Source organism: Pleurodeles waltl, chromosome 5 (assembly GCF_031143425.1).
Source record: "Pleurodeles waltl isolate 20211129_DDA chromosome 5, aPleWal1.hap1.20221129, whole genome shotgun sequence".
Classification (NCBI taxonomy): domain Eukaryota; kingdom Metazoa; phylum Chordata; class Amphibia; order Caudata; family Salamandridae; genus Pleurodeles; species Pleurodeles waltl.
In genome coordinates, this window is record NC_090444.1 from 606,973,539 (window position 1) to 606,987,347 (window position 13,809).

Below are 13,809 nucleotides of genomic sequence, written 5' to 3' on the forward strand. Positions count from 1 at the left end.
ACCGTGGCCTGTGGACACCGCTCATGAGGTACACAAAGCACTGTCCCGTCCCACACCGCAGTCCCGGTCCACCGGCGCCATCATCATCGACTCCTGTGTTGTCACCAGGCATCCTGCCTGCACCGTGGCCTGTGGACACCGCTCGTGAGGGTCACAAAGCACCGTCCCGTCCCGCACCGCTGGCCTGGGCCTACCAACGACAGCGCTTCAGCAATGACGACGATTGTGCCAGCACCGTGACCTGTGGACACCGCACATTGCAGCCCTGGTCTCACGACGCCACTGGACGCCGTCACTGAGCCGCTGCCTGCACCGTAACCTGTGGGCACCGCACATTGCATCGTCCCACCTCGCACCGCAGTACCGATGCCATCCACGCCGGCGCACCTGACTTCATCAGCCTGTAGTTCCATCCGCAACGCGTGTGAACTTCAAGGGCTCGACGACTCCCGCACCGACTGCAGAACCAACACCGCGACGCCACTTTCCAGAGCTCACCGCGAGGATCACAATGTCCTGCAAATCCAAGGTACTGTTTGTGGGTTTTCTTGACACCTTAGCTGGCCCGCGAGGCCGTGGCCGGCCTTAACTGTTGGTTTTGTTGCTCATGACGCTGTGATAGCCCCAGGTGGAGCTATTGACTTCAAGGAACTGTATTTTTGAGTGAATCTTGTAGAATTCATATTTTTGTTACTGTATGTTGGGTTTTTATTGTATTTGGTCTTGTTTTAAATAGATAAATATTGGCTATTTTTCTAAAACTGGTGTGGTGTCCTTTTGTAGTGTTTTCACTGTGTTACTGTGTGTTATGTGCAAATGCTTTACACATTGCTTCTGAGATAAGCCTGACTGCTCGCGCCAAGCTATCAAGGGGGCGAGCAGGGGTTATCTGAGTGGGTATCTCCCTTATCCTGACTAGAGTGAGGGTCCCTACTTGGACAGGGTGCAAACCGACTGCCAAATAGAGACCCCATTTCTAACAACTGGGCATAGCTGACAGTTAGACTTTGTGAATTCCTCCCAGACATTCATACGACAGAGGGATTAGGTGTGTCTCAATGTGCCATCTGCTGCCAGGATACGGTTAGAGCTGAGCACACCCCCACTTACAACTAAATGACCTGTGCTCTGCCTTCACACAAAGGACCTAACAACCCTGTTTTGTCACTGGAGCCAGCTTGGAGCCAGAGCAGGGGAGTCAGGAAATTCCATGCACTTAAAAAAAGAAAACTTTCTAGGAGCCTCTCCCACCTTCCAGAACAAGGGCACTGGGTATAAAAATAGAACCTTCAGGCCCACACATCAGTTCGCTACTGGACCTGTGAAGGGACTATCAGAGTACTGCCTGCTGCTGTGACCTGCTGTGCACTCTACCAGACTACTACTGTACCTAGAAGGACTGTTTTGCTGCCTGCAGCCTGAATTGAACCCTCATAGGCCAGCCCTGCTGTTAAGCCCTAGACCTTCACCTGCACCCAGGACCACCAGAGATGACTTCAAGGGCTAGTTTGCTGGCCTCCTGGTCAGAGCTACAGAGACATAAAAGGCACCTAACATCTTGAACGTGATCCTGGACCCAGCCTGTGTGAGTCCCGAACCCCCAAGAGGGGTCCCACCAATCCTGGACCCTTGGTTGTGGTGCCAAAGGTACTCACATGACCAATTTCCAAAACTGAAGACTTGGAAACGTGGTGCATCGCTGGTCGGATTGACTTTGCTGCTTCTCCCGCTATGTTTTTCTTCACAGCAGCAAATCCTTTTCAGCGGTCCTTCACCATAGGAGTATCTAACCTCGTTGAACTGTCTTTGACTACAGCCCTCTGACTGTTCCACTGGAGACTTTCGATTTACATTCCAGCAACTAAGTCCAAATGTAGAAATCCTCACTGTGGCTTTGCCCCAATGTCCTACAATGACGGTTCCTCCTCTTGCCTCGCTGAACTTTACTTCTCAGACATTTTTTCTCAGAATTTCTTCTAAGTCCAAAGATAAGTGCTGACCGGGACCAATCCACCTATTGTATCTGAGCCTCACTCCATCAAGGCAGGCCATATTTTTCAACTTTGACTCTGTTGTGCGCAACTAGATGTCTGCTGTTGGCACTTTGGTCTTTTAGGCACTAGTTTTTTTCATTAAAAACTTTTAAAAATCATAACTCCGGTTCTACTGATTTGATTTTTGTCGTTTTGGTGTCAAATAATTTATTAAAATTTACACTATTTGTCTAAATTGGTTCGGGATTTTTCACTTTATTACTTTTTGTGTGCTGCATAAATACCTTACACACTGCCTCTAAGTAAAGCATGTCTGCTTTTTGTTAATTTAGTGACTTTTTGTGGTTTACCCAGCAAAATATTGTTGCTATTGCTTGACCAGGGCTCACACCCCAGTCAACCAACAACCCAATTTCTAGCAGTGCTATATGTTAAAACTGCAGAAGGATGCGCTAACAAAGCCTTAACATAAGGAAAGTGTAGTAAAGTGGGATATTCCAGGAAGAAATAAAGATGCTGAATTGTGATCCAAAACAAGGTTTATTTCAGACACAGAGGTCCCACCCAAAAACGTCCAACTGACAGCTTATCTCCTCCAACTCCTACTATGACATCACAACGTTCCATTCTACTCCTAAGATTCTCAGCTCATACTTTAGTACATACTGCAGAAAGGCAAATGGATACCCATTTATTGGATCATTTGTACAGAGAAAAGCTAGATAAACAACAGATTCCCCATATAAACTGTGAGCTTTTAAACAAATGTTTTATTTCACCAAAACTCTTTCTTCTTCATTATTGTACATTAAAGCATTTTCGAATATCTGAGTTCAGACTACCGGTTGTTCAAAACAATCACTTTTAATACATATTTCTCAGTGCAGTGCTATAATGTACCTTACTAATGTCAAAGTTTTCACATGTTAGGGAAATACACTTTAGTTAACTTAGAACAGACTTTATCATATTTTACGTGGTTCGTTGTAGGATTAACACATTTTCAGGGCTTGGCTTGAACACTGGCACTAAACTTCGGCTCTGGCTCAGCTCTCCCTATTAATTAGTGGGCTCTTCCACCTCTATGCTATGAAGTACTATAATAGTACTACAAAGTGCTACTCATCACCTACATCCGAAGGTAAACACACACACCACTCCTATCTTTTATGTGTGAAAATGTCTGCCCGACTGCATAGATCTCTGCACATATAGATATACTTTTCAGTAGTAAATGTGGAAGGAACGGGGGAGTGTCTAGAAAATAGGGAATACTTACAATTAAATAGGAGGGGTTTGGAAGGAGTAAGGCGGGGTTAAGGAAGAGCTAGGGAGGGTTTAGGGATGGAAATGTAAGCAATGACAACAGAGTAAACCCACTGCTATTCTATTCAAACTGTAGTTCTATAGGACCTAAAACAGTAGTAAATGTCATCCAGCTCAATGTTGAATTGAGTCAAGCACAATACATGGCCAGCATTCTGTGTGATTGATTTAACTGCCTAAGTGGTCATGGGATACCCGGATATGGGTCTTTTGCTCACTGTGCCATACGATCCAAGCTATACTCAATTCATGAGGCCTAACAAGGCCAAAACCAGTCTGGAGTGGCTCATGTTCCCTTCTGGAGGGAGTCCAGCCTCACAGTTAGAGATAGACTGTTCTCATGAGGAGATAGATTAATACTGATTTCTGTAAGGCAATCCTTTGTCTGTAGTGTCACAATCAGTGAAAAATTATGAGGTGGAATGCTACCCTGAGCGATTACCAGAGGTTATTACAACTATTACTATTGCAACAATACATCATCATAGGTAAAAATAACATGCCCCACAACGGACTATTCCCAGCTCACGTTACCTACACACTGGCCAATGAGGCTGGCTATTTCAGGCCAACCCACGCTCCACAGCACTGCTGTATCATTATGGGTTAGGAGGGATTCTGACTTAGAGGTGTTCAGCCATAATCCCACAGACCGTAGCTTCGCCCCATTGGCTCCTCAGACAAGCACATACACCAAATGTCTGAACCTGCGGTTCCTCTGGTACTGAGAAGGATTACTTTTTGAAACAACACATCATCAGTAGGACATCCCCATCACCTTTTCTGTAGTTGCTGTTTGATTCAACCACTGGCACTGTAAGAACCTCCAATAAAATAATGGAGGCGGGGACTAGAAGCACATAGAAACTGATGTCAAATTAAACTAACATATTTTAACTTTTCAATAATATAAATGCATTTATTTTAATGATAAGAAATGCATACATAAAATACAATCATTAGTTTATGCAAAGCAACTTTTAAAATTTACAAAAAGAAATGTAAGAATAATTAAAATAAATAAGTTAATTTCAATTCATTCTATACATAACTTAAAATAATGTTTCTAAATAATAAATATAAATGTTATACTATAGGTGTGTTTTTATTATAATTGTGAAAAAAATGTTTTAATATAATTTAATATATTATACAATTAATTATAAATTGAGTTAATAATGCTGTTGCATTTTTTATTTTGTTCTATGGTTAAAATATAGATTTTAAATTAAGTAACATGAATATTCCACATTAAAATATTTTTGCTATTTTTTGTGAGTTTAATAAACTTTTAAACGTTTCCCTATACTTTACCAAAGGGAGATCTTCACTTCAGTGTTTTAGACCTAAGCCTAAGGGCACTATTAAATTTCGGCAGATGGAATACTCTGTCACCACTGTGACGGATATAGCGTCTTCCGTAATATGATCTCCATAGGATATAATTGGATTGCAATACCGCGGATGGGATATGCATCACATTTGTGCTGGGGTATTCCCCTTTAGCAAGATTCAAATCAGGCCCTAAGTGTGAAAAAATAATGTAGTAACTTGACAATCATAAATGAGACTCCACTCCTAAACTCAGGAGTTGGCAACATGTAAGCCTATGCATCAGAGTAACGTTATACTTGTAAATGGACAATAGCCAAAAGGAGTAAATTTACTAAAAATATAAGAGTAAATTCAGTCGTAGTAAATCTACATGTGTAAATTTACCTGTGTGTATATTTGTGTGTATGGCGATCCATACCTTACCCTTTTGCAGTTAAACAAGCTGATTATTAGCATATTGATCATGACAGTGCGTGTATGTGATTTCACAGAAAAACAATTTCATGGAATACTTTTATTGGGAAACCATTTCACCTAAGCTGTTCAAAGGAAATTTGCAAGATGGATGACATTTACTATATCATAGAAAACAATTAATCAATGCCTTTTTTTAAAAAAAAATGATCTTTTGATGCCTATTTTCTAATGTATAGATGCAATTAATATTGAAAAACAGAAAAATACATATAGTGGTGCTCCAACAGTAAATAATAATGAGCAAATCAAAATGTAGAATGCTCCATATCTTCTTTATTTGGCTTGTACAGTAGACATATAGATCCAAGTGTTACAGCAAAACAACACAGCCAACCCATTTCGTTCACCACTGTGAACGTCTTCAGGGCTGTACTTTAACACAGACAAAAGCATGCATAAATAAAATCACTAATACAATACATAATATAACAAAACTACAATAAACCCAAAATAAAACATCAATACCCAGCTTCCAAAGACAGAGGGAAGGTATTTTTGATTTAAAAAAAAATACCAATAAAGGTGGTGGAATAATATTTTTAAATGAAAATGTCCTCTTTCTGTCTTTGGAAGCTGGCTATTGACCTTTTCATTTTGGGTTTATTGTGCATGGCTGTTGGGTTGGCTTTACATATAATAATCAAATATTACTTTATGTTTAAAAAAAACTAGAAAGTCACTGAAAAAAGATTAAAATAATGTCATACTTTGGTGAAGATTTTAGTGACAACAAAGTTTTAAACTAAAAAAGCACTGAAATTCACCACTTTAAGTCATCTCAAGTCTTAAGTATAAGTAACTATAACAAGTGAATTTCTGTGTTTTTTATGTTAAAATATTACGTTGTCACTGAAATGTTCACCTAACTCTAACATTACTTTAACCTTCATTTTTTTTCAGTGGATACATACACACACACACGAATATATATTACCTACTGCCGGTCACCACGAGGTAGTTATATAGTTAGGACGTGGTTTCCACAGGAAAAGTATATTTTGTTTTGCCAATACCTTTAGCACCATTTGAAAAATCTTCACAAAATTTTCATAACTATTTTGCCACTCACTTCAACTGCTGTCTTGAAATTTTCAGGGTGATTCATCAAGTGGGGGCCGAGAAAAAGGGGGGTCCCAAAACACATTTTCCCCATGCAATTTCCCATAGAGATCTTAGACAAGGCTACAGCCTGAACCGCTGGACAGAATTACACCAAATTTGGCCGAAAGCTAGCTCTTAGTCCAGAAACTGTGCTTTTTGTGATTTGGTGTAAATCTATTCAGTAGTTTTGAAGTTATGAAAGGAACAATAAATGTGTATATCTAGGGACACAGATCCTCTGTGGATCTGACAGTCCCCGTGCTGAAATCTAATTGGCTGCCAACATTTCAGTCAGGTAGTGCTGGCAGCTGTTTTGGGACTCTGACTCAGGTGAGCCCCCCAAAAAAGTAAAAATAAAGAAAAGGGGGTAAGGTAGGAACACTCTGATTCACTATCCCTGATGCAGGGATCCCCCTGGTATAACTTGTGCCCTCACCATGCACAGATAATTACCCCACATATTATATCACTGAGGACATCATATATGGCATCATTAATATTATCACTGCAACATTTACGATAAAATTATTGAGGAGAAAACTGTGCATGGCTGGGGCAAGTTATAGTTACCTTAGGGCACAAGTTATAGTTACTTTAAATAACTAACTAAAAAAGCTGAATTTCTATGGCTTTGTGCATGTAAATTCAGAACCTAACTATAACGTCCCTGTAAACTTTGGGGTTTTTTTCAGTGAATTTTAAAGGTTTTTTTTTAATGCTAATACCGAACTATAATGTCCCTGTAACCTTTGTTTTTCCAATAGATAGATAGATAGATAGATAGATAGATAGATAGATAGATAGATAGATAGATAGATAGATAGATAGATAGATAGATAGATATTTTACACAATGGCAGATTCTGTCTACAATTCTTTGTAGTTGCATTGAAATGGCCGTGCACCATCTATGAAATGCACAAAGTAACTCAATGACGCAAAGTAATGCAAAACAGCCTACAGCACAGCTTTGAGCTACAACATCACCTTCATCAAGAACCGCAAATCCAACGCAAAGTGTTTGTAAATCTGGGCCACAGACTTTTTTTTTAACTGTGCTAACACTTGCATGACCCAATCAGTAAATTTGTTTTAACTTCATAACATGAACACTGTATCTCAAGCACTGTCGCTTTTGTTTTAGATATTAACATTGTTTATTTATTTTAATGATATATTTGTCTAGGTAAATCAGAATATAGCAAATTGCAGTCTTTTGAATGTGTTTTTTTCATTTGTGTATACTCTTTTTGGCACGCTCCCTAAATAAATACATCTCTTCAAAAAAAAAAAAAACTACTAATGTGCGTTTTTTTTTTAAATCTACCTTCTTTCTAGCAACGCCTTCGTCATCATTGGAAGAAATTTTTCAAAACGGATGAAACCAGTAGGTTCTTCTTCTTCAACCTGAAAAAGAAAGATCTATTTAATAACGACAAATAAAACAAGAATAAAACATATAATTTCGATAAGCCAGGTTCCTGATAATCTTGGTCAAGTGCCATAGCATCTGTAGACACTGTACATTCAAAATACACTATAGCAGTGGTTCCCAACCTTTTGACTTCTGTGGACCCCCATTTTATCAATACTGGAGCCCAGGAACCCCAAATGAATCATTATTGGAATACGGGGACCCCCGAGGAGTCATTACTGATAGCTGGGACCTAATATTATTAAATGTTTTAAGCAGCCGCGGACCCCCTGAGGAGGCTTCGCGGACCCCCAGGGGTCCCAGGCCCACAGGTTGGGAACCACTGCACTATAGCATTACGCCATTTATAGTTCTGATATTCAGGAAAGGTGCTGGCATTGAATTGAAACAGCGAAAGAGGAATTCAGAATCAATGTATAATCAATGTCTATGACACATTCATAAGAAAGAAAATGTAAACGCAGTTCTTTAAAAATCCATAGTTTTCTTCACTGTCTTTGACTTTATCAGTTTTTAAATTTGAAAACTTTGGCACTAGAGCATTAGTTTTCTTGAGTATGTTTTTATTGCGTTTTGATACATTGTAAACGTATTCAATACAAATAAAAAACATGTATGAAGAAATCTGAAAACGTGAGTGACAAAATACATATTTCTCCTATTCACATCAAATTTGTGAATCTACAAGCCGTCTCGCGTGCCTCTACGACTGTTGTTTGTGTAAAAACATTAAATCGCACCAGCTATCATTTTGGATGTAACAGTTCTCTAGATTGGCCGATTGCCCGCTTTGCCAATCCGATGCTGGTGTTAGTCTATGACTCCACACCCTCCTGTTCTTCATGAAGACAGTTCACTACACGAACCGAACGTTGTTTTAAAAGTGGCACGAGGACATGAACAGCTGATACACACGTCATTTAAAGTTATGGAATTTCCAAGCTACACAAAACTTGTGTGGAAGTGGCGTAATTATACGAGTATGTAAAACAAACTGTCATGAAACTAGACAATGCACTGCAATCCACCCATCCCTTTACTCTGCCATCTCCGATGGGCCTCTGGCTGAGGCCAGTAGGTGGGTCGTTTTTTGGTCTCCTAAGGACTCCATTCCTAGCAAACAACGTGAAAGGCTCTTCTTACAGCCTAACCAAACATATAGTAAGCCTGACCCCATGCACAAGGTCATTCCAGCCGCCAATAGTCAGAGGCGGAGTGACAATGGGCTGCTCCGGCTGTCGCAGCATGACGTGTCCCCGCCATCTGGCTCCCCCAAGGTGTGACAGAGGCCACAGGGAGCTGCTGAAGGGAAGCCATTAGCACTTGCTTAGCAAGGAACTGCAGCAGGGGAGGGGACTGTGGGGGCCAGAGCGGGCGCTCCTCACTTTATATGTGCAACATGCAACAGGCGGAGATAAATCAGTCTCTGTTCTCCTCTGCCAGATATCAATTATTCCAGTTAACAGGGACAGGTTGTGGCCTTAGTCGACCCTGAAACTGGGAGACCAAGTTGAAGTCCAAGCGTCAGCCCGGCAGCCTGTGAGTCTGGGCAAATGACAATGTATATGAACCTAAGACAGTTAATATGACCCTCTGCGATGCCACCCGGTGCTCACGTAAAGCGCTCCAATGCCCCATGGCAAAGTTTGTAATACATAACACTGCATGTAAGGGAAGTGACAAAATGTTTTGCATTTACACCCTAGCATCATTCCCTTTCTCAGAATGAGCACATGATGCTAGCAGCAAGTAAAGCAAAAAAAAAAACGGATGCATGTTTCACCTGTCTCTAAGCATTGGAGGGTCTCTCTCACGTACTCTACAAAATAAAATGAATATCAAAAAAGCCCAGTGCGAATGTAAAAGGCAGTCTAGGTCTATGCCATGCCATGTCTCTCAACGAGCATCAACCAGTTAGTGCTTCCAAAGTATATTGTTTCTATTGGAATGTTAATTTCTTATTTAAGTAATGGCACTACGAGGTTTAAAATACTTGTATTGCCACACGTTTGCCTCATTCAGCTTCGTGATGATAACCAAGCAGTTTATAACGAAAGGTTGCAATTTGCTAATGTGGGGGCACTTTTTTTTGGCTGCCCGGGCCTAATTGTGGCCCCCAATCCACCCCTGATATAGAAGCAGCTTCCCTCCCTCCCTCCTCCGCCACTTTAGCTTGTTCAACCCTTCACACCAAGGTCTTGAAAATCCAGGATAGCTGAATCAGCACAAAGTAAAGTTGATAAGAGGTGCATTCAGTTAAGAAACAAATCCCTCCACCTCATTTATCAAATCCTGGTGGAGAGTCGATAAATCAGTGCTACCCTCGCCAATTTTCCATTCAGGCGAGGCTTGGGTGTCGTTCTTGGCTTTAAGAGCCCATTTGAAGCATTTGGCCATATTGAGTACGTGGAAAAGTTGTGTTACATATGGCACTTGTGCTGTGCTCGCCTCAGCCATTTTGTTATCTCCCCACTTGATGTTGCCTCGTAGGCATTCCAGGGCCCCAAGTGCCAGCAGGAGTTCATGAACTGGCTGAGCTGCGGAGTTGCATGGGGACTCTTGTTACTACGAACTTCAAATCCTAAAGCTGCGCGTCGGAGTATTCTTCACACCTCCTGTGTTACACGGGATAGAGGAGAAGATATCAGGTCAGCGACTACATTGCATAACGTGTAATTAGGAAGATGGCTTCCAGGCTTGACCAATTTGGGTGATCTTTGTCAAATTACTACTTCGTAGCGTCTTATTTTCATTACTCTCCAGGGCACCTTCAAATAATTCAGTTCGAGAAGTGAACAAAAACCTTCCTGTGTGTATGGTATAATATACAATAATGTTTACCCATCTATAACAACAATAACGGTGTTACTCTAAGGGCATAGGACACCAGACTGTGCGTCTTTGCTCACTCGTGGCGTCCTTTTCTGAATGGGGAATGTCATGAATTTTTCAATGTTGATGTTTAGAAATGCGCCCTTTTAAAAAATGTCACTCAGTGCTGTCAGGTAATTCGCTAAATGGAAACGTCTACATTTTAAAGAAAGACTGTTTTATTGAATTGTAGAACTTTATCGTATTGTACCACTACGTTTGTTTCGTAATTTATATATCAAATATTTGTATGGCTGGACTGGTGCTACGGTCCTTTTGACTAACTTCCCACAGACCTAGTTAATCGACTGCCTTTCCCACCTCTGCGCCCCATTTTCTTTTTGTTTTGAGCTCGTCAACTTGTGTAGGTAGGCAAGCGACCTAACAATTTTATTCACCACACATTCATCCAGTTTAAACTGGAAGTACACAAATAAGCCACGTGGTGGAGCCAAAATATTGGGTACCGTCGCTTTCAAAGTGGGCTCTGTAGACGAGAGCGTGTGTTTAATTCCTCCAGCGTACTCCTAAAAAACATATTAACTACAACAGAGATTTACATGATGATGTATATCAGTTGTTTTGGATTTCTTTAGTAGCAGTGCAGGAGGCAACAAGAAAGTAACTTCTACACCCCCCAATGGCATTTGCTTAATTTTAAGGAAATTCGTTTGAGGGCATGGTTTAATGAGCACAATGTGTCAACTTTACAGCAAGTACTGAGTGAGTGTTAGTACATCAGTATAAGTCTAGGGTTATGCGAAATTGCTTGTGCGTTATTACACAAACTTTCAGCTAAATTATGTGTAATGCAAATTAGTCATTTTGCACTATATTTTAGCACAAAATGCATCGTAACATACATTTTTGGCCCAAGGATGCATTTAAAGAAAGCACAGCCAAAAACGACAGTTTGTGTTCGGTTATTCTTACCACGGATGTCGCGTTTCATGGTAAATGTTACCGTAAATGTTGAGTAATATCGCAAAGTGGCATAATGTCAGAAATTTCACGTAACAAGTGTTCTGTGAATTACGACACTCTAATTTCAAACTCTAATTTCAATTTCACCCAGGCATATTAAAGACGTTACAACGTTGATCATCATTCTGACGCATGTGCATGCATGGATCGTAAACCATATGCATACATCCGTTGTAATGCATGAGTGTATGGATGTTGTGACGCACAGCTCTCAATTTTTAATTTACCATTTTAACATGGAGAATGGCCATTTCAGAAGGGTACATTTATATAAATAAAAAAAAGAAGTGCAAAGTGGCACAAATAAAGGAAGAAAACCTCCTGTTAGCAATGTGCAGTAAGTAAATACATTCATGTAAAATTGATACACATTTAATCCGTAGAGTGCGCTGGGAAGCAATGGGAAGTAGGGGAGGGCAATAAAACAAAGTGTGGGGGAGGGCATAAGAACACGTGGGGAAGCTAGGAAACACATGCAATCCGGTGACGTGCTCACTGCAAAAGAAAGGGACTCCTTCAGTCAGCCGGGGAAGGACGCACCTCATACAATAAGAACACAGTGAGGCCAAGATTATCCTGAGTGAAACAAACTCAACAACAGGGAGAAAAACTGTTATATCAAGAGCAGACACACGAGATAGGTAAGAAAGCCATTAAATCATGGGAAGGGGCTGAACCAAAGTCTACTCAAAGTATACCTTACACATTGGAAAAAATAGGTCTGCCAACTGAAGCTGTTTGTGCCGAAGACCTAAAAACTGCCTATGCTCTCATGTCACCTCCCAGAGCTGCAAAGCAATGTAATTGGAAATGCTCTTTGTGACACAGACGAAGCAACACGGTAGATGCTGTACTTTACCATTCATGTCTCAGGGCCTTAGATACCATTTAATTCCTACTGAATTCCCAGGTTATCACCACTTATTTTTAAATTTACCTTGTCAAGTGTTTTATTGATATTGGCCCAAGATATGATGCTCTATAAACCGTTAAATAAAGGTCTTCTTTTGCCTGCCAACATTGGATATTTGTTTGCCCAGTAAGTGTACATTTCTGGATTTGTCCAGTACATGATTCTAATTCAATGTATTATGCTGTTCTCTTAGCTGTGTTGACCCGCCACGCTTCCTCTGGAGGTTCCCTAGGTACGCCTTTGAAGTCACACCAGTTTCATATTCCCTTTCTTACATTTTGCACCCCACTAAAAGTAACGTACACTCCCGACCAAGACATGACAAAGTTTGTTGTGACTGATAAACTGGATGCTCTGCAGACAATGTATACGTCCATGCATTGTGGAGGTTTTGTTAGGTGCCGTCACTTGTAGGGTGACACTTATGAGTTGAAGGGTTGCTGACTGTTGCTTATGCCATTATGGTAATGGTATAATTTATTTTACTTAACATTCCTCAATGGCACCGCTGGACCAAAAATGTATTACGTCAGTTTATATGTAATTAAAGAGCACATAGGTAAAATGTTTGGTAAAAATACCATGTGGAAGTTCATTAGGGAGAACAGGGTAACTTGTAAGATTCAAATTTAGTTCAAGACCGAAGAGAGGAGTTTTGAGAAGGTTCCCGAAGGAAAGGACACAACTTTGCTGGTTATGAGTGTACATGATTTTCAGAAGTGCAAGTTTCTGATTTGAATGGTAAACTGAGGAACCAATAATACTGGGTTAGGGACCAGAAAAGGAGAGTGTGATAAAATCCCTCTTTTTGTGTGATCAGTCTATTTTTACTGACTTGTATTGCTGGTTTCTGAACACTGTACACTAAGATACTGATATCCAGTCACCAGAGCATGTGTTCTAACCTCTAAATCATGGTTAATTTGGCTAATCAAACACATGATGAGATGTTGTTTGCAACACTGGCAATTTCTAGTGGTAGCATTAAAATCCATAATTCTTTTGCCCACCATGCCACCTTAGATTAGACACAGCCATATGCAAATCATTCATAGTCCTGCTCCAGTGGGAACAGTCCAACCTGAACTGCCAAGTCAGGTCCTTCCGAAACATGAACATCAGCATCTCAAGACCAGTTTCGCCCTGATTGGGGTTCTGCAGTGGCACAGCGCGCAAGGAACCCATGTCTGGACATGCCCTTGGCCACTTAGGGTCTTACATCAAACACACAAAAAAGTGATGTGAGGATGCTCCCAAAAATTCTAACCACTTGCAATTGAGCGATTGCCAGTGGTAAGACTTATTGCAAACATTCCTCACATAATCTTTTGTGTGTTTGAAAATGGGCTAACCCCCAATTGGCATATTTAAATT

The 13,809-nt window shown here is 40.6% G+C and overlaps 1 protein-coding gene across 3 annotated transcripts in view; it reads right to left on the minus strand.

Annotated features, from left to right (window-relative positions):
• The window catches only part of EFCAB2 (EF-hand calcium binding domain 2), a 385,449-nt gene that overhangs the window by 16,957 nt on the left and 354,683 nt on the right, over positions 1–13,809 (minus strand). For all 3 annotated transcript variants that reach the window (XM_069234448.1, XM_069234450.1, XM_069234449.1), the window contains exon 4: positions 7,560–7,639. In XM_069234448.1, the coding sequence (XP_069090549.1) occupies positions 7,560–7,639 (80 nt within the window). The remainder of the gene's footprint in view (positions 1–7,559; positions 7,640–13,809) is intronic.